This window comes from Chelon labrosus, assembly GCF_963514085.1.
Source record: "Chelon labrosus genome assembly, chromosome: 2".
Lineage (NCBI taxonomy): Eukaryota > Metazoa > Chordata > Actinopteri > Mugiliformes > Mugilidae > Chelon > Chelon labrosus.
This window is the reverse complement of record NC_140338.1, coordinates 19,648,503-19,675,249: the sequence shown is the minus strand read 5'-3', so window position 1 is coordinate 19,675,249 and position 26,747 is coordinate 19,648,503. Positions and strand designations below refer to the sequence as shown.

Sequence of the window (26,747 nt, the reverse complement as noted above, 5' to 3'; positions counted from 1 at the left end):
ACGTACAGTGTGTGGAGGGCAATACATGAATTATAAATAAGTGCCGATACAAATTGCGAGTCTCCTTCCCTTCAGTATGTGTCTTTATACATAATTGTCATCTATTGCTTTCTCGTTCGACACCATTCCGTACAAATGTATAATTGCCTTTCCAACTTTTTTTTTTTTTGGCCTTCTCTTTCATTGCCATTGCAGACTGAGCTCCCCATTAAATTAGTGCTGCCCACACCGGTGTGCTCTTGTTAATTCAAACACAAGATGGATATTCAATCTTTTAAAGTTACCACGGCTCCTTTTTTTTTTTTTTTTTTTTTTATTGCCACTGCAGTGACAATGTACACGTGCCAGCAATTCTTGGACAGAAAGGACGTTACGCTCCATCACTATTCTAATGTCAGAATGAGATTTTCCTCTGACCTTGACTCCATCTTGGAGCCATTCTCTCGAACAGCTGTGGTGTCATGAAGGACACTTATGCATCTGCCTTGTCTTTAAAACGTCTCTGCACTGCTTTCAGGAACACGAGCAAGCCACTCCACGGAGTCTATATATGTGGCATGTGTTCAGTTTACTCTGAATGGTGTGATTGGTCAGTTCCCAGCATTGCTCTTTTCAAACTATATAGCATATTTTCTTGTCTTGTGATGTTTTTCCTCTTTGTATTGTATTTGCATTTGTAAATCCCTCGCTGCACCACACGCTGCAACAATCCTTTACTTGCCCTTCTCTAAATTTACTGGCTTTTCTTGATAACAGAATTCTTCATTAATAATGAGTGGCATATATTTTCCGCCACAAATGCTGCAACAGCTTAATCCCATGAGCTGTAAAAACACAAATTAGTCACAACCAGTGTAGAATTTCCTTTTTTAACTGTGCAGTATATCGTTTAATCTGTGATCATGGAGCTTCCGCAACACATTAGGCGGTTGCGTTAAGTTTTACTGTTCAGTTCATTAGCTTTTCCTTGTTTCAATTTACGGCAGTGACCTTACGATGGACATGAGCGGAATCAAGGGGAAAGACATACCCTCTGTGATTATGCGTAATCAATACAAAGTTGAATGTAACCAATACTGAATTGGCCTTCAGCGCTCAGCAACACGGGACGGACTGCAGCAGTAAATATTTATTCTGGGGGCCACTGCATTAAGCTTTTTACTGGACAGTTAACCGGGAAGTGGATGGATCGCTGTTGGAACAGGTCTATTTGTGATGACCCCGGCCTTCAGGTCAGCATTAATCCTCTCCTTTCATTCGGTTATTTCGTTTGAATTATTAGGCTCAGAGGAAATCTGGCTTCGGGAGACGTAGCCACAGAAGTACATTAAAAAAAAGATCACACATTAACCTAATCCACCGACTATTTCCCTTTTGGGGTTATTTTTAGAAGCGCTCATAGCCCAAGAAGAAGAAGAATACCAACCTTCAGTTTCCTTTTTGCTTATTTCAATATTTAACGTCATGACAGATTATGTACACGGACAAAACAAAATGAATCGTGGAATAGGTAAAACCGTTCACTGATGTAGTCTGATGAAGTCTCTAAAGAACAGTATATGAGATTGTTGTTAACAGTGACAATCTCAGCGTGTGTGGATAATAACGCAAAATGTTCTGTATAAATCATAAATTCAACAAAAATGTCTGTTTCTTGTAGAGATCCAATTATTTAGAATGCGGTACTGTTGTCTTTCTAAGATTATGCAAAGCTACAAAGCGCTTAGTGTTTTTTTTAAAAAAAAATTTATTTAAAGTTTTAGAGTACATGCAGGTTCCTCTGACTTTTTTTTTTTGTTTGTTTTTAGTTTTTTTTTGTAAATCAATGCGTATAAAAGGGACGCTCTCCTCGTCAGTGTTACTTTCCATGAACTGGCCAGTCACACTAGAGAGTTAATGTCACTGTTTACCACAAAGGAAATGGAAGGAAAAAGTATCATTACCACAACAAAGAGGAAAACACTGTTTGATGGGAGCATGCTGGGTGGACACCGAGCTTCCTTGATACTGTAGGCTGCGCTTCTCCATAGTCAAAAGTTTTGTATTCCCACAAACTATATAATAACATACGGAGCTACACAGCAACCAGCTGACGTAAGTAGACTTTGCCCAGCACCTATAGGTACCTTTCTTTTTGGTGCTTATTCCTTATGCCTCTCAGCTCTTTTCTGCCCGTCAAAGCTATCTGATGGACAGACACACACACACTAAGGGTTCTTACACATCGCAGGGCATGTCTGAACAGAAAGTGTGCAGTCAGTTCAGTCCATTAGAATTCAAAGACAGAATTGCAAGTAGGCGCAGCTCTGAGGAATAGTACGAAATAGACTTTAAAAGAATGGGCTTTTAAAACACAACGCTTTTGGCTCCATCACTTATTTAACTTACTACTGACTGAAACAAAAATAGTCCAGAGGTTCCCTGGTCGGACACTAAGGTCTTATTATATGCGTATGGAATCGTTGCATATTCAGAGAAAGCATTTGCGCTCTCAAATAAAATGGAAAGAGAACACCCAGTAATTAATTCATTTCACCAGAACAAGTGTAGTAAAAATTTAATACAGCTTCACTTCAACGTCTAAATCTCTTAAAGTAAGGCCGTCAGTCCTCACATCTTGACGTATTGGGAGTTACACTGAAACAGCGTAAGAAAGTGCTGGTTAAGTTAAGCAGATGAAGAAGAGATTAAGTCTCGGATGCCGAAGATTCATCTAAGGACTGGCAGCTGATGTGAGAAATATCCACCATCAGCAGCGGCTCCTTACAGAGGTGTTCCAAGGGGGATCTTAACGTGATGAAACCTTGCTGTAAAGTAATCTGATCGATACAGCTACAGCCGGCAACCAGTAGGTCCCAGTCAATGGGGAAGTTCCCACTGAAAGGTAGCCACAATTTTCTCCAACGTGCTGCTTTTGAAGGCCTGATTTCTTAACACTGCCTCCATTTTTCAGTATAAACTTTACAGCTATCAAACTCTTGGAAACGACTTGACTGGGGATGGCGGGGGGAAAGCTGTTTGCGACTTGCTTACAAGCAGTGCAACCTCCGGGGCTGGAAATTGAAGCCAATGCGAAAGAGCCAAGAACTGCAGCAGAATGGCCACATGAGGCTGGCTCCAAATGTGAGTTAATCCCCATAGACCCCTATGCAAAAATCCCAATTTAACAGTAGAAATAAATATGTTTACATCCTGCTACATTTTATTGCAGAGCTTCTAAACCACTCCTAAAAAAAACCATGGGTGACATCTTGGAGAGTTCACCCGTACACTCATATATACCGTCCATTTGAACCACAGTTTTATTCCGATAAGAGTAAGCCAATATAAACGGGAATGCAGTATTTTAAAACATGAGCATACTGCGCAGACATAAATAATTTGAGGAACTTTGATTCTAATAATAATGCTGACATCTTTGGCAGTTTTCCCCCTTGGCTTCTTTGTTAATTTTCCTCTGACTCAGTCCACATGTCTGAGAGGGAATTTGTCATCAGCCCTTTTTCTGAAGAATTACAGCTCTGCCCTAGGAAGAAATCAACCAATCTTTTAATCTCGGGCTGACATTTATATTCTTTGTGTTACATCTCCACTGTCCCTAAAAGGGGAAAAGAGAGATAAACAAATGGAAATTATACCGGCATCGAGCATGTATTCACAAAAGACTGCCCCCAAACCCTCCCCTGCAGGCTTAAGGGAGTCAACTCAAGGGCCTGTTATCTCTCACAGACTGCATGAATTGGTGGCAATGTTTGTGTGACACATTTCACCGAACCCTGCCCGAGCAAATTGCCATGGAGATAGGCTTAGCTCTGAGACAACGGCGTCAGCATTCCCGCTAAGAGCTGGGATAGCTGTTGTGAAGGTGCTACATGACAAGGACTGGTGGAATTCCTGTCATGTTTTTTCAGATATGACACTAAGTGGATTACATGAGATTAAGTGTGACAAAAGAGAAAGCAAAAGAGGAATGAGGCTTGACATAGCACCATGCTTCCATGCTTTGAACAAGTAGACTTCCTATGGTAATATGATATATAGCCGGCATAAATCCTTAATTATGTCATGTGCCCATGGGGGCTTAGTCATATCTCTTTAGACGTCCCATAATGCCTTTTTTCCTCTGATTCATGCATCTTCTCCATTTTTCCAGGACGTGAACAATGCAGCATTCCAAAGTTCAGAGCATCCGGACATGTCCCATTTTGTCGCTAATGTGGAGATACAGAAAACGGATTTAATCTCATTACTCATGAGATGAATAATGTTCAGAGGACCAAATAATTCCTTGAAGATGTACTAAGGAAATGATTAGATGATGACCTTGAACTTCAGTGTGTTGTTATATCAGATTAGCAGCACCGCATTTGACCTGCAGATGCAGATGGAGATTAGTCAATGGGGGGAAACGCAGCAAACCACAAATAACGACTGAGCCAACCACTTTGCGGTTGTACAGTGAAATCTCATGGGAAATGCGTGCATGAGCGCCCTGTTGAAGAACAATACATAGGAGAGGAATCTGTTTTCCTGTTCATAAACCAATAATATATAAATTAGTTGTTGATTCTGAAAAGGGCATGTGCTTTCTTGGAGCAGGTTCATAATTCAGTAGGTTACATTCACAATTAATTATACCTGATGTAATAATGATCTTAAGCGCAGGGTGTTCGTCCTTCCTCCCGTAGCCTCGTTCCATTGTTTTACTCCCATGGCAGGGGAGACTTGAATGCAAACGGAGGTGACTGTGAATCCCGATGCCACTGCAGTCATTACTCCAGGCCAAAGCTTTTTGTACTTGCATGCTATGAAATTCCAATTAATGTCCGTCTTTATTTCATTCTCAGTGAAGGATGTACAGTGCATTCAAGCACTTTATTCCTCTCATACGAGCGCACAGTGTACACACAGATGAGTTTGACTCTTTAGCGATATTATATGACACACAGTAGTAGATGTAGTAACAAGATGTCAGAACAAACTAAAACAAGTGATTGCATTAGATTTTTTATGATGGCAGAGCATATTAGGAGATTTTTCAAATGGTTTCTGCTGAAAGTAATGGACTAATCATTCATTGCTGTGAAACTGTGACCTAGCATTAGGGTGCCTTTAAAATGAAAGAATCAGAGACGTTCAATGTCTGCATATCTGTTTAATTATAGGCTTTAAACAGACTACATCCACATATCATTGATAATACACATTACAAGTGGGAAAGTCAGGTGTGTCACCGCTTCATTTTTTAAATGCTACTTGCGTTATTGTGGTCCACCCAGTTTTCTGGGGAACACCGTGTGTGATTTTTACTTTATAAGACAGAATTGGCAAAGCTATAGGTCTATTCCTTTGAAAAATGGTCAGCCGGGCAACTTGCAAGGCCACAGAAGGCCCGGATACATGTACACACCGACCGGGCCATATAATTTTCAATTTTCTCTCCTCTTTTTCATTGATGAAGAGACCTTCGCTCGTCATCTTTTGTCTATTAAAATTTATCATCCATAGAGCTGCTGTAATGGATGACGGGGAGACCACACAGAACTCTCTGGCAGCTTATTTTCAAAGTGAAAATTGACTCTTTGTGCCCGCTGATGGATCTTTTTTGAAAAAGAGATCTTAAACTCAATGCAGAGCATGCCCAGCCCAGACACAGATAAACGAAAGCACTGACTGACAAAATAAACTTGAATTCATGTAGCTTACTATGCCTATTACATCTCAGATTTCAATAACAGTTTTTGCTAAAAACAAATACGAGTCCTTCAGAAGACATTTTAAATGATTTTCTTTTCAAATTGGACCATTCCTCCATAAGAGGCCTGCCCAAAGCTATATTATTAGTTGTATAGATTTCCACCACGAGTGTGGCAGTGATTCTCTGAAAGCCTAGATTGATTCAGAATATTGACTGCACTTCCAATTTCTCACTCAACCTGTTCACCATCAGAATTGCTAATACACCAAACCAGGGGTGTAACTCTCTTCCTGTGGCTCATCAATTCAACGACCTCTTTATAAAAGGGTAAATTAAACCACGTCCCACAGCCATTTTACCTCACCGACAGCAGGTTAATGGCTCATCAAGAGTCTGTTCTCTCTCCTGAAACTGATCTCCTCATTCTCGCGCCTGCTCGTCCTTATACAGCTCTATTGATGACATTGTGCTGAGAAGTGTGTATGAGCACAATTTTTGGTTCCTGCGTGTGCGGACACGTACAGGAAACTCACAGAGTATCACAGCTGGCCAGCTAAAATGCAAGGTTTTCAGTGTGTGGATGAAGCCACGGGATGACAAAAGACCTCAGAGAGCGGAGAGCCACAAACACAGGAGTTCGTTTTCTGACTCCATCATCGTTGAACTGTCCAGTGGAGGCCGGATTATTAAAGGCTGGTGCCGAAGTAATGAAGGACAACTCTCAAAAGACACAACTGGCCGTAGGCACTTCATAGACCAGGGGAATTGGTTCCAGCAAACAGGTGAAACAAAAGAAAGAAAAAAAAGAGAGGTCCTTGCCTCCAGCAAGCCACAGCCAAGCCTGTAGTCTGCTGCTTAGACGACTGAAAAAGGCTGGCTTTTAATTTATGGGTTAAGGTAAAACACTATACTTCTCAAAAAGTCTATATTGTTGTATACTTTAGCATACAATATATTTTTTTATTGTCCTTTACTTTTTACTCAAAAAAAAAAACTACTGTGAATAAAAAGGGCAAACATAGAAGATGTAATTGTATGTAGCAATCCGTGTATTTGCATGCTGGCATCATTAGTTAATAGTTGCCGATTACAAACTCAACAAACAGAATTGCATAGAAATACAACATATTTGATCCCCAAAGCAGATATCCTATTAAAGGTAAACAATATTCCAATTCAGGTCAACTAAAGTCATTGTGTGAGTCACTTTAGTAGCCTAGGAAGCCAGCCCGAACTTCCCTCAGTGACAAAATGTTTGTGGGGAAAGGTTGGTCTGGAGTAGCTCCACTGGGAGAAGATTATGCCCTGGCAAAGATCAATTGTCAGAAGTGTCATATGAATGTTGGGGAATGTGTTGATAACTAAATGGCTCTGATGATTGTCCAATTGCGTGCAGAACTGTGCATGCGTGCATGAATGTATTGTTGTGCAATGTCATGAGAATGCATGAAGGAGTTGTTCAGATCAATAGGAAATTCACATTTCATCCCCCAACACAAAAACAGTGTGACTTCCTACACTAATGTCCGTGCTGTGGAGTCTGCTTGCATCTAATCCTTCTTCTCCTCCTCACACTGTTGCCAGATTTTCTCAACTGTTAGGAAATAGTTACTGTCAAAAGATCTATCTTTCCCTGCTTGCACATTGATTTGATATCATCCAAGTGCATCGGAGTGAGCAAAGTTGTCAATCCTAGTTTAGAAATAATGATATAAGGAGCTTGGTGCATTTGTCTAAAGTTCCTAGTATTTTCAGCACAGGCTCTGTTAATTATGCCAGAAAAGGCAACCAAACACATGAATAGCCACCATATTTTTTTTTTTTTCCCTTCTCATCATTTGCTAGTGTGTAGAATGTCTCACTGTATACATTTAATTATCACATTCGGCGCTGGTGTTTGAAGCAAGAACAATCCTACACTGTAATATGACTGCAGGAAAACAAACTCCTACCGAGCTGGGTTGCAAATGCGGAAGTGAAGGAAATCTCGAAGGAGCTGCTCCACAGCCCCATCTCTCCTTCCCTGAGGTGGAAAGCCCTAGTTTGAGTGTTCACTTACATCATCAAAGGGCCCTTCTGTCTCATGTAATATTAACATGTGCTAAATCAGTGGCAAACAGCAGCAGCAATGTTTACACAGCATTAGCACAGGCTTGCACAGCCTCACGGAGAGGGGCTGTCTTTGTGTTCAAAGATTAGGAGGCTATGACACCCACAGGAAGCGACAGGATTATTGTCTATACGGGTTCACTGTTTTACAAGGTGACTAATTTAGGCACATTGCGTTTGTCCTCTGCAAGTAGCCTCTTTGAGCGAGGAGGGACATTCGCCTGTAGACCGTCTGACTTTTTGACACGGGCTTAAATCTAATAATCAGAAAGCTTTTGAGGTGAAGTGGGCTGTCACCGTGAAGTCAAATCTGCTGGAAATTAAGTCCATTAATCACACAGTGTTTCATTTAGTCCTTTTCTATATACAGCTCTGAGGTGCGTTTGTGTGAGGGAGGGAGGGAGACCGAGGCCTTACGTTGGAGAATGAGAGAAAATGCTTGGTGGTGCAGAAGAGAAGCCATCAATTCTCATTATGGAAAATAGATCATCTCTCGTAATTAGAGCTACGGGTTTTTACCTCTGTACAAATGCCGAAATAGCGTAAGATTGCGATGGCGAGCACCACCCTAGCACTGATTAATTAGGTGCATGAATAAAAATCTGTGAGGACCCCGTGATTTTGCCCCAGATATCACATTAAAGGGTAAAACACTTTATATTGCAGGTCAGGTCCTTTGGGGAAATATGTGGGGAAATACGTCCATTTATAGCACCTTTATGAAACTAGCCTTCTCTTGACTAAGTTTGTGTTGTGCATTGCTTAATTATTGTGACTTGTATTGAACGACATGAGGGACGTAAGAAAAAAATAAATGTTTGTCACGCGGCATCAAGTTGTCCCCTTGACTACTTGGATTGGATTATAACACCACCCCTCACGGTCCTAATAATTAGAAGGTATTAAGTTACAAACACTGGCGTTTGTTCAATAATAAGGAGACAGTAGAATAGATGGGCAGAGTGGGATTTGTTCCTTGTCAGATGCAGAGTGATGGTATTTGGGGTGGAAGGGAATTTTGGCACCAGCAGAGAGGCTTTGGTCGAACTACAGCCACTATAGATAATTGGGATCTTCCTTTTTAGATGATTAAGATGGTGATACAGAATTTTTAAAAAGGGGCTGACAGGGAGGAGCTTCGTTAAGGTAGGCAAAAACGTGCGTCCTCGTCTTTATGAAGAACGATTCACAGCACAAGAGAATTGAATAAGAGCTTGTTTAGCAGCATGTGTAACATGCGCTCTGTGTTGTAGGACCGAAATACTCTGTAAACACATTATAGATTCAGCATACATATACATCAATACAGTGTGTATCTCTACATCTTGCCTTCTGCTGTTTCTAATATAAGACGTTGTACCATATATTAACCTGCACTGGCGGCCACGTTCAGTCAGATTGTATTTCCGCCTGTGAAATTCATGACCACAGCTCTTAACATAACCAGATGCCTGCTACTGCAACAGCTTTGTTTCTTAAATGAAATAAGTAAAGCAGGGACATAAATCCAGCCGAGCACAAACAGGACATACACCTAATTTCATTTCCTTTCTCCTCTGACCCGGTGTAGTCTTATCTCTCTCCTCAGCACTTTTTGTGCTTTGTTTATTTATTTCGTTCCCTCTCTATTTCCCGGTTTCTTTTAAGACTTTAAGCCAGATAAGTTGTGGTTTGTTTAGCAGAGGTCGTGAGCCGAAAGAATATCCAGAATAAGGTGAAATCGCCACGGCGCACCTTGGGCTTCAAATGTGAGGTTTCATAATGTAAGTCGAACATTGCCGTGTGCATATTCATGAGGCAGGTACTGCTCATCACGCTATCTTTGATCCGTATCAATAGAGTGTGCAAAATGCTGTTGGGCGCCTTCCTCCGAACTGCTCATTTCATCCACTGTTGGCCACACTAGCTCGCTGTTACACTTTATTCTTATTGTTAGCTGAACCATAAACTGTTCATGTGTTGTGCTTTAAAACGCTTTGATGGTAGCATATGATGTGATATATTGTGCTGTGAGTATAACATGCTATTTTTGGGTTCATTTGATCCATATGCATTCATTGGTTTGATCTTATTACAAGCAGCCAGAGGCGGGAAGAGGGGGGGTGTCACATGTTGCGCACAGCTAAATGCAGCTTGAAATGGAAATTAAGACTAGCTCGGAAACAGAATAGGGTGTATGAGCGCGAACATCTGGGTGGCATGCAGCTGTCACACACAGATGTGTTGTCAGCTATGCACTGATTAAATTCTTATATAAGTGAATAGGTCTCTCTCACACACAAATGGCCTCGACTTGGCAGTTGCTTGCATACGATCAGTTAAATCATGGACTGTGGACTAATCGGAAAGGGTGGATAGTGGAAACACAATGCCTTCGCTGTTAAAAAAAAATTGTCACCTCCTATATTGCTATAAAGACACTTTTTATGATGCCATTCGCTCACCTAATAACAGAGTAGAGAGAAACATTTGCAGGTTCAAGGTTATCTTTTATTTTATTGTACAGGCTCAAAGGAAGCCGAGAGTAAAGCATCAAATGCAGTTTTCTCAAACACTGACTCTTGCTCAGTAGGATGACAGCAATTTAGGAGTTGCCTTGGAATGAAATGAATCTACAATTGCTCTTTCTCAGTGCAGCCACACAGTAGTAGTCCTTCATTATTAATAATGGCAAGGAGATGAGGTTCGGTTGGTGGTAGGGGTAGTCTGCACATGATTGTTATGTAAAATCGTAATAGGACTGTCACTTCATAGACAGTATTAATTGGTGAAAACGTGTGAGATGCATGTATTCCTACAATTCATAACCCCAAAATATATCTTTGTCATCATTTCCTGAAATCGCTGACACCAAGAGTTGTAAATAATTGCCAACAGCCTGTGACAGATAGTAATGGCTTTTTCCATCTAGTAATTACTGTACCTGCTGTGGCAGACGAAAGACGTAGCAGTGTTAAAAAAAACAAAAAAAAAAAAACTTTTAATCCTTGCCTGCCTGCCTGTCTTTCAGAATGGCACATTATGTTTCATTTTGCTCTTTGTTCTGTCAGTAATGAAATACAGTATCAGACCTGTTGCCATGGCAACAAACATCCCCCTCGGTAATAAAGCAGAAGAACACTCAATCAAGCCTGAGTCATTGAGGTGAGAAGATTCTTTACCCCAAAACAATGCCGGAACAAGGCCTTACATTTATCGCTAGAGCGAAATAAAAGTGTGACTTTGTCGAGTAATCAGTATCATTTTGTCAGAACTTGTTATTTTTGACCCTTTTATTGCTGGAAGGCTTTGATATTAATAAAGCAGAAATGAAAAAAATGGTTTAGTACAGAGCCACAAATATGTATTTTCTCTTTGCAGTTCCATTAGATTTTCTATCTTGCCTGTGCCTCTGTATCTTTATCATTAGTTTTTCTTTTAGAGGAACTTTGCCTTATATAGTTTGCAGGCAGGATGTGTAATGTAATAATGAGCATCCTAAACCCTTCTTTTTATTTAAAAGTCTGACAAGCTGCAGAGGGCATTTCAAAATGTCTTGCACAGTCCCTGTACTTTCTCATTTAGCATAATTTCATCTATTCTTCTTCAGTAATTTGCTTGCGGCAAACACCTGTTGGGCTGAATCATTTGCTTACCTTAGGACCAGCGATGGTGACTAAATCACTGGCCAGCTGCTCTTGCTTCCCTCCTCCTGCCTACCCCACATCCAGCAGGAGCCTTGTTCCGCCTCTTTTTCATTCCTACGAGCTGCTTGTTTTGTGCTCCATCGGGCCCAGAGATGACAACAACCCCCGCGTTGATTTGAAACCTCTGCAGTCGGCCCCCACGGGGGACAACCAGGCCTGCCATCGCTTGTCCTTGCTCTTCTGAACTGAGGGCTGGTACTTCTCTCATAGGCCTGTTCACATCCCTTCTCCCACAGCGCTGTCAGCTCAACCAGAATTGTTTCCAATCTTCGGTTGACCACAATGCCTAGTCTGAGCAGAGGGTTGTGTGCACCTCTGGCACCTAGCAGGTTTGCGGGAGATGGGCTTTGTTGTGATAGGTACAACCAGTATGGAAGGTATAAACGCCATTGCTACTTCTTTGTAGAAGGTGATGGGCTTCATCAGGTCGGGTTGACCTCTTCTTTCAGATCTTCTGCTCTTGTGTGTCAGCAACAGACAGAAGCATCTCATCATATTGCCACCTTTATCTCCGTTTTGCTCCATTTTCCTTAATTCTTCCAGATGATTGCAGTTCTTATTACATGTGTCGTCATCTAAGCCTCTAGAATACAGGTTATGGAAAACCATCCAGCCACTGATAACTCCATGCTTTGCCACGTGAGCCACTTGGTCCTATGTGGCGGTATCCCACCCAAACACATCTGTCACATTTACTCTTAATGTGAGCGCGAATAGTTGGCAGTTAGCTTGACTTAGAGTGTCACACATTTCGTTAAGCAGCCCCGTCTGCTCTTGTCGTGTGGGAGGCCTATTTTTCCACACTGACCCCGTGCTATTCTGGGCCAGCAGCCCCGCTATTTGACAGCCAACTTCTGGCCGCCATTCCCCCAGAGGTTAGGCTGAAGCGGACATCTCTCCTATGAGACGCTGGGCTAACATGCACGCCGCCTGAGCTCCTTGCAGACATCAGCAAGCAACACATGCACTGCCGAGCACTGACATTCCCAGAGGTGTCTGAAGTGGAGGGGAGTGTTTCCAACAAACTAAAATCACATCGCAGTCATCTAGAGCATGTGTAGGTGCTGCATCGTAGCTGTGCTGTATGTGCATCGCGAGTAACTACTGATTTGTCGCTCTGCGTAGAGTGCACACCCATTCACTGTTCACTGCTGCAAAATTAGACTGCAGTTGTGTGCTCTCTCTGTCAGGAAAGTAGTAATTATGTAAATAGTCTCACATTCTCTGTAGACTATCAGACTAATGGCGTTTCGAGTGGCGTGTGCTGTGTCGTCTGCATGGCTCTGAGACATAGGCGCCAATGTATGGGAGGGGAGATGTTCTTTTTGATATATTAATTCTCATCTGATTCAATGCATCTAATACAGAATTATAAATTGATGGGAATGTTATTACCTCATCTCCCTTATTAGTACCCATTCCGGTAGACATTCTGGGAAATCCATAAATGGAGTTGTCTTAATATTATATTGACACTTTCCTAAATACAGTTCATCAAACGCCCTGTCAGTACTGGTATGTGGCATCCCCTTGTAACCATGGACACCAGTGCATTATAATCTGGCAATTGTTTGTCTCCCCTCTGCCTCTCCTTTATTTTTCTTTCTTTCCTTCTCCTCCTCCTCTTTTTCTGTCATTGCCCCTGTTGCATTCATGCATAGATGGCATGCTAAGTGAAAGAGGAGCCAATGGGGATGAGCAATGCCTGCTAAGCTGGTCTTAGTCACGGGGCATTGTCATTAGATTAATGGAGCAGAAGGAGCCATCCGTTCTCTCTCCAGAGGGGAGCTTTACTTTTGGTGGGGTGTGGAGAGGAGACAATGAAGGGGAGGACGTGGCTCTGCCTCAAATGAAGGATGATGTGGCAGTTAGCACTGTCCCCTATCCGCTCACGCCTCCTTCTCATCTAACCACAGTGATGCTATTGGTGTGCTTTACTGTGACCCTTACAGGTCTTTAATACTGGCACTTTGGGCCCCACAGTTACAGTTTCATTTACACCTGAAAGCAAGACAAGTAAACAAAGTTTACGCTAATTGCTCTACATATTACTGCATGTGTTTAAAACAGTAAAAACACTAACTTTAGCATAAATATGCATTAATTCCATTATGGTTGTAATTACAATATTCCTTGCTGTAAACAGTATGCAATTATCTTCTGTGGGATAAGGGAAGGATTATCTTATCTTATTCTCATACTCTTCATTAAGTAGTAAGTTATTTGAAACTACTGTCATTTTAAATGAAATTCTACCCAAATCCTCTTAAAGCACTACTTCACAGCTTCGCCCACTGCATATAAATCTATATCAGCACACTTCATTCACTTTGGAGTTCAGTTCTACCTCTGTTGAATTAATTCTGGCTAGAGAAGCAATAAAGGAAAAAAAAAATACCTGGGGAGACTAAAGTTGCACAACAGGGTTTGCTGAAGAGCGGAGACAACCGTTACCATGGTAAATAATTCGGAACTTCTTTGCTTTACCATTTCCTGCCAATTACCCCAGACCTCTGTGTCTTTTGGGCTGCAGAGGTTTTCGACAGGAGATTTACTTCTTGCTCTGATGAGTTATTCAGCACAAATTACACGCAAGTTTTTCCCCGACACTTGTGGAGAACACGCGTCTGATACGCACTAGACTATTCACCCGCAGCTGTGTGAACAAAGACCTATGTTTTTCCCAAGCCATTCACTGAACCAGTGAAGTGATATGATTGTCTGCCTCGTTGCTTGGCACTTCTAAGTGATACAATGCCAGACCACAGTGTTGCTTATACATTTTTAAGGGACTGCATTTTAAATGTAGTGAACAATGTTGCTGCTTTTTTTTTTCTTTTAGTGGGGAGAAAGGTGTAGTGTTAGAGTCAACCCAGCAAGGTTGAATTTGTTAGATGTTGTAAATCTGACATACTCATTTATTACTTCCTATAAAATAGAGAGCATAATTATTCAATTGAAACCATTAAAATGAGAGTTTGAAAATGAATGAATTGCTAAGTTTTTATGTCATCGTATACTTTTAATTGTCGTGTCTATAAAACCCAAGGTGTTGCATTGTAGTGTTCTTCGCAGAGAGCACCGCGTACATTTGCAGTCACTGTTGAAGCTGCTATCTACAGCATACATTTAAAATACAGCCATGAATGGTAAATGCGCTCTATAGTTAATACTCCCCATCAGTCAAGGTGGCTTGTGTTGCTGCAGTTGCCTTCTTTGCAGTCAGGAATAGAACTAAAACACTAACCAAATGCCAGGCCACTTTTTATTATTGGAATGGTCAGAAGGTGTTTTAGTTCCCCCTTCAGACAACATAATACGAGAGAAAATTGCAACACTTGTAGGTTCATCAACAGCGCTGTGTATTGGGTATCTTTTATGAATGTTGCGGTGATTGAACTGGCGGGCCGAGAAGTCCAAAGAGAGCTGTGGTGTTGGAACGGAGACAAGCTGTGTCCGGCAATTAAGGCACATTCACAGATAATGCTATTGAATGCTATCTGTGTCTTGTTGTTTCCCAACAGAGGAAACAAGGCGCATGAGAATTAATTATTCATTGTATCAATTGAAAAAAAATTCATTGAAAAAGTCTAGCTAGCTACCTACCCACCCACCCAAAAACCCACACATCCACCCAAATACCCATATTTCTCTGTTTATTTATGGGTTTGTCTACAGTGTGTGCAAGATGTGTTGCTGGAAGGGATTAAGTCAGTCACCACTGTACAGCACATTGACTGACCACTGGTGTTCACAGTATTGAGTTTGATCCAAGCAGAGAGAGAACATGTGTTTTTATCTTCAAGACCCGTCATGGTGATCTGTTGGTAAGTGTTTAGGTAGGAAAAAGGCACACAAGCTGTTGTTGTCACCTTCTTCTACAACTGTTGTACAGTGGTTAAGTGGCAGCTTTTTTATTGGTTAATAAAAAATGTTGGATCAGCTTAGGTTCATCTGAGACGCCAAAACAAACCAGCCAGACTTTTTAAAGACAAATATCAAACCACGCTGCACTGCAACAACACCCCTGGGAGGGCAGCTGTGAGCATGCCCTCCTGGTGACTCCCTCTGCCTGCTGTCTGTTATACTGCTGGAATAAATATTTTCCGGATAGACCCCAGCTGGTCATAAGGCAACCATCTCCTAAAAGTGGTTGATGACAGCGCCGTGGTTTAATGAGTTCTTTATAAGAAAGAGCACTTTCAAGGTGGAAAGTGAACAGTGTGCGTGTTATTTACTGTGAAAATGTCCAGACTCTACTCCCCTAGGAGCAGTAAGGGTGGCAGCGTTCAATTCCCAAAGCTTAATTACACCTATCCTAAATGAATTGAACTCACAATTTATACTTTGTCATTGCGGTGTAAGAACAGCACCTATAACACAATCGCTTCGGGGGTTCCCATTAATAGGCAATCCAGGGCAAAAGTTATATGTGCTCTTTAATGAAGCAATTAGCTAAAGTCATTGCGTCAAAGGCTTGTGCTGATTGCGAATTTGACTTTGTCTGGTCACTGGGTCCTTTGACTTGCTTTTGTTAATTAAATATATAGGCGAATGTCCCATGCCAAAAAGTGTGCCAATAAATTGCTATTGTACTTTGTAACACATTAATACCCTTTTGTTAAATGGATGTTAATCAAAGATAGATGTGAAATGCCACTAACACTCCTCCCTTAAAACATTTGTTTTTATTAGGACTAAAAAGATACTGAAATAGAGTAAGATGGGGGAGCAGTAATGGTTTAGCTTGATGGAAACTTTTTAATTGTGCTCTTATGATAATTCTGCTTACAGCCAGTGCCGTGATGGCCTTTCACGTCTTCACACTTTCTTTTTCTCACCTGAGAGAAAAAACACAGATAGCGTTAATTTAAAAGCACACGGATCAGTGTGACATTTCCATTGGCATATTTAGACTGTCTGAGACACAAATACACCATATAGATCTGATCTGGTGCATCTTGGCTCTCTGAAGGCTCTCATGTTTTGTTTTACACAAATTATGTGACTGATCTCTTTTTTCTTTTTTTTTCATTTTGGTCTAAAGTGTAGTGTTGCGTTTGTTCATTCATTTTACACTTTACTTTGAGAAAGCAGTGTGTGTCTGGCCCCAGCTAGGATGTTTAGATTTGCCTGTCAGGTTTTACATGTACATAGATATGTAATTAGTAATTTATTGATTCGTTTAAAAGCATCAGTGTCACCAACTCATGTCTGTACTGCTCACTTTTTAAATTTCATCTTTCTTCGCCCATCCCCCAGCTTAAAGGTTGAGGCATTAAGTACTGACAACCGTTGACCTTTCCCATTGCGTGCATCTATTATCCAACAGGACTAATCATGCCTTTCTTGTGCCTTGGATAGATGTGAGAAGGCAGAGGGATGTGATGTGGAGAAATGTCAAGGTCTTGCTGTGTTCACACTTTGTCTCGGATTGGACTGTGGTGTAATAGATCCTTTGGATCAACTGAGGATCTGGTCCTGGATAAAGTAGGGTGGTAATTTTTCTGTCTTTGACGGGACTGGGACGGAGGTATTATCAGTTATTCAGATCTCACTTAATAACCTGATTTCAAGAATAACACATTTTCAACTAGTACAAAAACACTGAAACATTGAGAAGTATTTCTACCACCTCGAGCAAGGAAGCTTTTTTTTAAACTGTGACTACACGTACACACATCAGCGTTAAATTTCTTGAAGCCTCATTTCCGCAGTGTCATTTTGGTTTCACTGGCCACTGAACTGTAGGTTTGAAAGAGAAGAGCAATCACTGCCTGGGTGTGAGTGGATGTCAGCGTTGGACAGAAACTGACAGAAACTAATTTTGGCTAATAATGGTGTTGAATCTGTTATACCGGATTTAGACAGTGGCCGGTGTCGTGCCACCAATAAGTATACCATTCTTTACAGTATAGCAGGTTAAACATCTCAATTCCTTTGAAACAGATTTTAAATAGCTTCTGTTGCAAAGGGACTGTGGAGCGTACAGATAGATTAAAAGAAACAACCCAGAGGTCCATTTTCATAATTATGTTTTGGTGCCAAGCCTAACTGCTTGGCTAGCACTGCTCGAGAGGGAGGGTGGGAAGGAGAGAGAGAAAGAGCAAAGAGAAATCGATACCGTTGAAACGGCCCTAGTTGTTTTTTTTAGCGGGGAGAGTGAGGATGGGGTTTGGGATGGGGAGAAGAATTGTTAGAGAGGCAGTCCTGTCCCTGTGGCTATAGTAGCAGCATGAGCAAAAAGCTACCGTACTTCCTACCTGGCAGACACAACCTTTTGACAGTATAGGCGATGGTGACCACCCTCCACCCACCCCAGCTGCTCATAGCAAAATGAAGAGCGATCAGTCTACCCAGCCTTTGTTCCTCCAGACTCATGCACAGCAAGGCACCAAGACCAATAGAAAGTGTGAATATTTGCCCTCTGCCTAAGCCGAAGTGAGTCAGCCATTTGTTCTTCTCTTCATTCGTTCTTAAATGCCCTGTCATTCACAGGGCATTATATCTTGTGAGCAAGATAATCCAGTATCCAGGACTCTAACTGAAGCCAGACTGTAAGGCACTCATCTACAGCATGTAGACACATGGTTTGATTTGTTTATATTACTTTCAATTACCTCTCTGTGTCCCTTGTTGAGCTCAATAAAATTTGATATAGTGGATATTTATCTGTAGGTGCCCATTCTCTCTTCCCGTGGCCTTCTTCGTTTAGGCATTCAATTTGAAATGTAAATAAATCACACGTTGAAGCCTCCGTGTAGGTCATTGATGAAGCCACTGGTCCGTGACGCTCAGCACTGTGAAGAGGTAAACAAGCTCAGTGCAGACTGCTGGAAACAGATTGCCAGCATCTCCTTTTATATTACATCAGGTGTCTCAATCCTCCTTTCCGTTGGTGTGTGTGTATGCACCTCCGCGGCCATGTGCATGTGTCTGTACTTGTCTTAACTGTGTCATCCACCCCCGCTGTACAGTTCTAACCTCTCCCTGCTTGCATCTCTGGTTCACCTCCCTATGAGCCTGCAGCAAATTATCATATTTATCGAGAAGCCGGCCATGGTATTAGCAGGAATGCCCAAACCTCAGCTGCAGCTCCAGAGAAACGACCACTGTAAATCACCCTGTCAGCCTTTCATGCAAGCTCAGTCATGGTTGTCAAGGAGACTGTGATGTGATTGTGAAGGCTGCTCTGTTTTCTGCGGGATCCGACCACAGCTTTGATTCCAAATCTTATAGACTCAAAAGAAACGAAAAGAATTATATTACTTTCTCATAAGGAAAAGTTCCCATCAGCCACTGGTAGTATTTTAGCAGATAAAAGGAGAAACCGCCAATGTTCCCTTCAGTAAACAGCCAGTCAGACTCAGGCTCTCGGAAAGAAATTCTCATTCCCTTTCCTGGAAATGAATATTTTAGATTGATATACTGCATATTTTTGTGAAATTAGGGCTTTTGTAATACATTATATTTCAAAGTCACAAAAACATCAGAAATAAGGATGAGTACCGTTTTCTACAAAGTGACTCAGGGGTTTACAAGCATGACTCATAAAAAACATTGTGAGAGTACGTGCGTTTCATGCCCTGTTCAGACCTTTGTACGTAGGTGGTCCCAACACAAGTGGCAGCCTTAAGTACTTCTGTGAACATGCCCAAGACACACTGAGATCCAATCACTCAGACTGCATTTGGAGATGATTTGGGCCGCTTGCGATCATGTACTTTCAGTAGTCTGAAAACTCAACGGGTGATGTTTACATAAACAGTTTTGCCTCATTTGAACTACAATGTAACTTCTTGCTTTGAAGGATTCGGAAATACTTCAGATGATCACAAAACAAAATGGTAGGTTGTACTGTGATGAGTAAAGAGAGTTGTAATATATTTTTTTCCATGTAGTTGTTAGCATACATAGACAAGAATCCATTACAAATAAATTGACTGAGTATTGAGTACTTTGGTCAGAAAAACAAACATGGTTAATTAGTCATTTGTTCATGTTGACGTGTGACAAAGTAGCCATATAAGTTACCATAAAACTTCGATAGTGATGGTGGTCTGTATTTACATTTATTACTGTAGATCAGACCTGTCTTCAACAGGGGGTCCGCGACCCCTAGGGGGTCCAGGGAAGTACTGCAGAGGGGTCGCGAAAGTTTTAACTCAAAGCGTGGGATTAGAAATTTTAGAGCCAGTGCTACGAGAGTAGAGCCTCCAACTTGGTCTAGATATTTGCAGTTGTGTTGTTTATTCATTAATGTATTTGATCTTAGATTTTTGTAGCATTCTAAACTTTTGTGATTCCTGGCAACGTTGAATTTTTCTCTAGTAAAGAATTTTTTTCAGCTGAAGTTGTACTTTATTAACATTGTCAAAATCACGAATAAGGTAAGATTAAATGTCTAAATGATTATTTTTCTTATGAAAATTTCACAATTACTTGATCTACGCACACTGCAGATTGAGTATTGATCTTTAAATGAAGAGGCTGAAGCATTAATGCAAGGTCTTAATGCTCGACTCACTGAACACAAACAGGAGGACAGAAATTAAACTCAGCAGTGCTCTATTAAAAGTACTGCTGTCAAAAGACAAGCTTAATCTTCTAACACACCGAGGAGTGGCATTAAACACATTACAGGGTAATTAATGTCAAAGTAATTTTGTCAGTGAAAGAAAGTCATGGTATGTAACTATAGTCATTGGACTGTCTCATTTCCTCTTGATTTCCACGCTGTGTTCATCACCTCTATCACACCTGTCCATGTTCCTGCAGGGGTTTGGTCAGAGGGGATGTGTACAATTGCTGGAACTGACCTAATAGTGGCTTTGTTAAGGATTCACTGACTGTATGGAATCGGTTCGTTGTACTTCCATGTTGCTGTCAAAGGGTTTTCGTGGATGGCTTAACCTTGGTCACTTACAGGTTAGCATCACAGAAACAACTGGGAGGTATTCTTACGATAATAATGGCAAATGAAAGCTTTTTGTGGTGCCTTGTATTCAGGTTTCATTTAACATTTTGGTCTTTGCAATTACATTCTAATTGTGTTTATTGATTCCACAGGAGAGTCTTCTGAATGGTAGTTTTGTATTACATCAAGGTTTCTCTACATTCCTGCATATAGAGGTGTGGCCCTCAATTTTTTCTCCTGTATGTACTGTATGTTGTTACAATCAGTCAACACAGAAACAATGCAATAGATATAATGCAGTGGTGCATTCCATTGTTAAGCAGACGCTTTTCCTACAAACATTTAGCATTAGAAATGGAGAAATGGCAAGAAACAGTTTCCTTGGGTGTGTGTGGGTGTGTGTGTGTGCATTTTTATGTTGAACCAGGGGCCTGCGGGGAGACCGTTTGTAGAGGAGGGTAGGATTGTATCCCAGTCAGCCATATATTAGTGGACCTGTCACTTAGTAAACAGTGACTTAAGCTCATTTCCATTCTGTGTTAGGAAGTGTAGAGAGAACTCCTAAGTTCATTAAAGTCACCCGCGATTTAAGTTCAATTTGTCTCTGTGTGGGGAAATGGTAAAAGGGTAGCAGTGGGACAAATTAAACAGCAATCTGTCATCAAAGTGACTCACAGATCTTCGTGTGGGGTATTCTCCACTGACAGAGTGACTATAGAGAGATTGATTCCTTTTTTAGTGTTGTTTCCAACATATTTTGCAATATCAAGTATTATAATGGTGCTTCCAGTGTTTCTCTTCCCGTAAATAATTTCTCTTAAACAGGTTTAAGAGAATGTTCCACCAATCAAAAACTGCCTCCACTGTGTCCAAGTGCATGATCGACATCACCGCCACCACCGTGCCTGAACATGCTTGAAAATCTACCGCTTTTGTTCTTGTTATTTCACACTTTTCGCGATTAATATGCTGCAAGGCCTGGCGTTCCTTTTGATGTTGTTGCGAGCCCGGTGGGCATTCCTCCAGAGGCAATATGCACTTCTCCGCTTAATTGGGATTGATTTTCAAAGGTGTGGTTTGTAGTCAGTCACAGCGGGTTGTCATCTCCTGCTGCTTGATATTCCTTGTAGACCTGAGCCGCGCACAACCTGGACCGCCCGTGTTACCTGATGTCACGAACCTTAACCTGTTTCTGCCACCTCCGGTCTGTATGGTCGCGCCACTGGGAGCTGACAATTTGTGACTACAAGAAATAGAAGAATTCCTGTGAGGGTTGGCCTGTAATTGTTTCACAGTCTGCATACTGTATTCCCCTGTCGCGTGTTCTGCTCCATCCATGTTGACAGACTGATTTATTTACTGTGTGCATGTGTGTGAGACCATGTCGGTTCTTATGCTAGTGTGTGAGTTTCAGCACATTGAATCCATGTAAATAGACCCTTCTCACAACAACAAAGTGCCTAAGTCTTACATCACATACATTAACTTAAATGTCATCCACCAATTGCTTCTTCCGCTATCTTTTCCTTTTCAAGTGCGCTTCTTTCTTCTTACTCACCCAAAGCTATTGTGCTCAGCACCTTGCCTGACACCAGCTCTCTTAGTCACTCTCGGGAGGGGTAATTTGTGCAGTGTAGCCGTTGTAAATGACAGCAGAAATGGCACTGACCGTCCTGAGTGACACAGGAAGAGTCTTCTTAACCACTTTGTGAAAACTGTCTTTTCTGTCAAAAACAACCAAAGAGTTTTTTTAAAGGGACAAAAAAGTATTAAACATTAGAAGGTACGAGAAAGAGAGGATTCACGAAATTACACAGAGATCAACTGATTATGGTGATTGTCTCCGGTAAGTGCTAAACAGCGCTAAGATGCATTACAGTCGTTACTACTTTCTGACGACAGAACTGAAGTTTTCTGTAACAAGCCTCTGTCTGACATAATGAAAAAAAAAGTGACACTGTCGAAGCTATTTCCAGTTACTCAGCTCGATTTAGGCGATTTCGATAGCGTACATGAGAATGCACATCTTTCCAACTGCCATGGAAACCTTCATCAAATTAGAATTGAAGTGATTATCCAGGGCAGAGCAAAAAGGACAAAATCGATAGTCCTTTGTTCCAGGCTAAAATGAAGAATGGGCATTCAGCAGGGATTTCTCTCTCTATTGTTCCCTTTCTCTCTCTCTCTCACACACACACACACACACACACACACACACACATCAAGGCATGCACGCACACGCCTCTTTGAATTGTGTATTCTGTTCCAGCATCCTTGACCGTATCAGCATTAGGCTTGCGGGGTGTAGCCTCAAACCTTCTGCCTTGGTTTTTCCCTCCTCTGTTTAGAAAAAAAGAAAAACCTCAAAGGAAAAGCACTCCCTTAGATAATTGCAATTAGTAGTTTTGGCCGGATTCTGCAGCATTGGCCCTGGCCTAGCTCGCTGCGTTGGCTAAGAGGGAGTGGGAGTGGGCCTGTTGGGCATATTTCCAGCCTCCAGAAAGCCCTCTGCACCTTTGCCTCACATGGGCTCACTGCAGCAGAAGGCTGAGCGCAACTAGAGAAAGGAAACTACACAAGTGAAAAGAGACGAGAGACTTGCTGTTTGGTGGGCAGCGACTGCAATTATACTGTAATTAGTAAAAGCGCTAAATAGGAAAAACAAAAGTGCTGCACCTTTGTCCTACTTCTACAAAGCCTGTTCCTGCACAAAGACATGGCAGATGACACATAAACACTTTGCCAGGGAACATTTCAGTAATACCTGCTTTAGCCCCCAGAACAAAAGTATCACACCCCAAATAGGCGTAAGTAATGGCTTAAATTGGCCACCCTTTTCTTCACCGGGCAGATTTCATATAAAATTTTTATTATTTTTTTCAAATTCACTTCTCAAAAACAAGGAGAAAATTGCAAATATGTCACAACGTAATAAGGTTTCCAGGAAGTTTTCTGTATAGTTTACAGTGACGTAAAGCAGAGAGCGAACGCAGGAACCTTAAATTATGCTTTGTGAGAAGCAGCTCACGTTTATGTGAAACGCAGACTCTCAATCACACTCTGTCTCTCTCACGCACACACACATTTTAAACACATACACACCCTGTTCCACATAAAGGACTGTAATCCATCAATGTGCTCATTGCTGTCATGAGTAAAGAGACAGAGCTCTAAGCAAGAGTCCTCTAACACAAATTTGATTTACCCCCATTTGCCTCAAACAGTGACATGTGAGTACTAGAAGTGCTAATACAGAGTGGCACCTTTTGCTGCCAACAGGCATGTGTCTCGTTTGCTCAGTTACAAAGCCTGGACTCGTACTGAAATCTGATTTGTTTAGAGATGGTATTGGATTACAAAGAGTTTGAGGATATGAAAATTAACTGTGAAAGACAGCGATACTGTGAAGAAATTTGATAAATTCCTGCGATATAGTCTCACAGGAATTCAAACTGAGTGTGTTCCTGTCATAAAGAAACCATTGCTCCATTAACAGGGACATTAGTTTTCTACTAATGATCAGAATAAGAGCCCAGTCAGAATGGAAACGCCCCACGGAACCACGAAGTTTAATCGGAAGGAATTTCCAATCAGCTTGAGAAAGAGGGGTGGTGGTAACCTTTTGCTTATCCAAGTAGGAAAACATCAGCGCCTAATAACGATGTAAATGCTTCGTCCATTCGCTTATCTCATTTACATACAATCTTTCCGCACGTGTTTGCCCCATGAGGGGTAAACATAAAGTGAACTTTTGAGGCACTGAACCATGGTGGTTCCATCAAAACAAATGTTCAAAAAGTGTCTATAAAGTCAAACCAAGGCAAAATAGATGTTGGGTCTGTCTTGGTCATCTTCATCTATTGGATGAGTTGTCGATAAAGTTAGAGAAAGCTATTCTCTGCTTCTTCTCTTATACTTCGGGCAGATTCAGCACCACAGTGCAGAGGAGTTACTTTCTGATTGACGTTGTGGGGCATGTAAAAACATATGTCTTATGTGCACAGATGCATTTTCTAATTTAATCTAGTTAGTGCTGCTCTGTGCCAAAATCAGTTCGACAAATTGACTGGCATAACCTGGTATATGTGTCTCCCATAAAGGAGTCAGGTTGGAAACATGTGATCAAGAAACGCTACCTCGATATAAGACAGACATAAATCAAACTTAGGGTTGTTTCATACATTAAAAACCATCTGGCACCTTAATTAAACAATAAAGCACCTCTCTGCACTACCAAGCCCCGTAATGATTCAGGCATGCTAGTCATGCATCTTGGCCATGCTGGAAATGTCAACCTAATGAGTTCAGCTTTCTCTGCGTACATATTGTGTGAACCTGGACATTTTGGATCTGAATGAATCCAATTATCTCGCTGCATCTGAGCGCTACATTTCAACCTGTGCAATGTCACTCTCTTACGTCACAAACACTCTTGATGCACTTGCCCTTTGTAGTAATGTTACTGTAATAATTTGGAAGTCTGTGTCATTATCCGACTGTTAAATAATGTCCCCACACACAAACTGCTGTACCTCTGCTGCCCATTTAGTTCCACCATCTGTCCAGCAAAAAAAAAAAAAAGTAAATGCCATGTCATCTGTTCTGATACTGCGAACTCCTGTAGTCATTCTCTTTATCCATTCGGGCTGTGAACATATCAAAACAGTCCTAATGAAAAAGTGAAATTCTAATATAGGAGGGGAGGTACAAAATCCACCATCCTCCTTCTGTGCAAATTGCATTCTAACCTGCAGCTGAACCTTCCATAAATCACAATATCGCACATCAAGAGGATTTGTTTCAGAGTTACAGTCCTTTCAGTACAAAATGCCCTTTGTGTTTTAGTGGTTGTGGACAAAGGATTTTGGAAGATACTAAGTTGACTGGCCTAACTGCTGACCCCTATGTACACCATCGGACATCGGCCACAACATTAAAACCACTGACAGGAGAAGTGAATAACTTTGACCATCTTGTGACAATTCAGTGTTCTGCGGGGAAACGTTTGAACCTGGCATTTGTGTGGATGTTACTTAGACACCAGACCAGGTACCCCCACCCCATAGCAATGACACTCCTTGATGGCAGCAGCCAAGCCCGGCAGAACACACACACGCACACATACAAAAATGGTTTAGGAACAAAGAAAAAAAAAAAAAAGCAGGTGTTGACCTGGCCTCCAAATTCACTAGATCCCAAACTATTCAAGTATCTGTGGGATGATTCACAGAGGCCCCTCCCCTCAACCCACAGGACCTGTTTCCAGACACCACAGGACACCCTCAGAAGGCCCATGTCCATTCTCTGATGAGTCATAGCTGTTTTGGAGGCGCAAGGGAGACCTACACAATCTTAGGAAGATGGTCATAATGTTATGCCTGATTGGTGTACAGATTGGTGTATTGGTTCAGCTAAACTTTGCAGTTAATCGTTTTTGTGAAATGTGTTAATTGTGATGTCCATTTTTAAATGGGATCTGGTTTAGAGCAGAATTCACTGCCAGTCTGGACAGAAAAAAACTGAAGTCAGAGTCACATCTTGGGAGAGGGATGACTTACAACCTTCAGGTAAAGCACACTCTGGTTCTAAGAATTTTGCCTTTATTTTTGTTGTGTTTTTCCTGTTTTATTCAGGTAGCGAACCTGGCTTGCTCCATCTCCAACAATGAAGAGGGTGTGAAGTTGGTGCGAATGGCAGCCACCCAAATCGACAGCCTATGTCCACAGGTGAGAAAAAAAATACACAACACTTTCGCTGTATAATAAAGCACCCTTATAAAAGCACCATTGGATGTGTTTAGGTAATTATGAGTTCTCCCAAGGCCATTTCAAAGAAAAGTCTTTAGAGAGGTTTTAGAGATTGGCATCGGTAGAAAGAGTAAGAATCCTAGTTGGCAGAATCAGAGGAAGAGCTACAGTGTGAGTAATGTGTAGGAGGACCTTGTAGTACCGCTTCTTTAGAACACAAGCAAAGAAGGAAGTTGAAATCGATTTCCAAGGTTAACGGTTGGACTTATTCACATAGGACTCAACATAGTAACACAGCATAGAGACAGAGACAGGAGGCTGAATGTAGATTTGGGAGCTAATGTGCAGGCTCCACTATTCACACCTACTGAGACCCAGCAACTTAGAAAACTTGGGGAGGAATCGTCCCCTGATACCTCCTGGCAATACTTAACACAAACAGATTAAAACCATAAGAGACGCAAGGTTTGTAACTGGGAAAGGACGAACAAAGAGAAGGTGGAACAAAGAGAGTTATTTCCATCTGTTCAGAGTAGAGTTATCCCAGGTCCCTTATATTTACAATCCATCAAGTGCAGTGGCCACGTCAC

The 26,747-nt window shown here is 41.5% G+C and overlaps 1 protein-coding gene across 2 annotated transcripts in view; it reads left to right on the top strand.

Annotated features, from left to right (window-relative positions):
• ctnna2 (catenin (cadherin-associated protein), alpha 2) overlaps positions 1–26,747 on the top strand; it is a 306,322-nt gene that overhangs the window by 241,956 nt on the left and 37,619 nt on the right. For both annotated transcript variants that reach the window (XM_084561584.1, XM_084561583.1), the window contains one exon: positions 26,044–26,136. In XM_084561584.1, the coding sequence (XP_084417710.1) occupies positions 26,044–26,136 (93 nt within the window). The remainder of the gene's footprint in view (positions 1–26,043; positions 26,137–26,747) is intronic.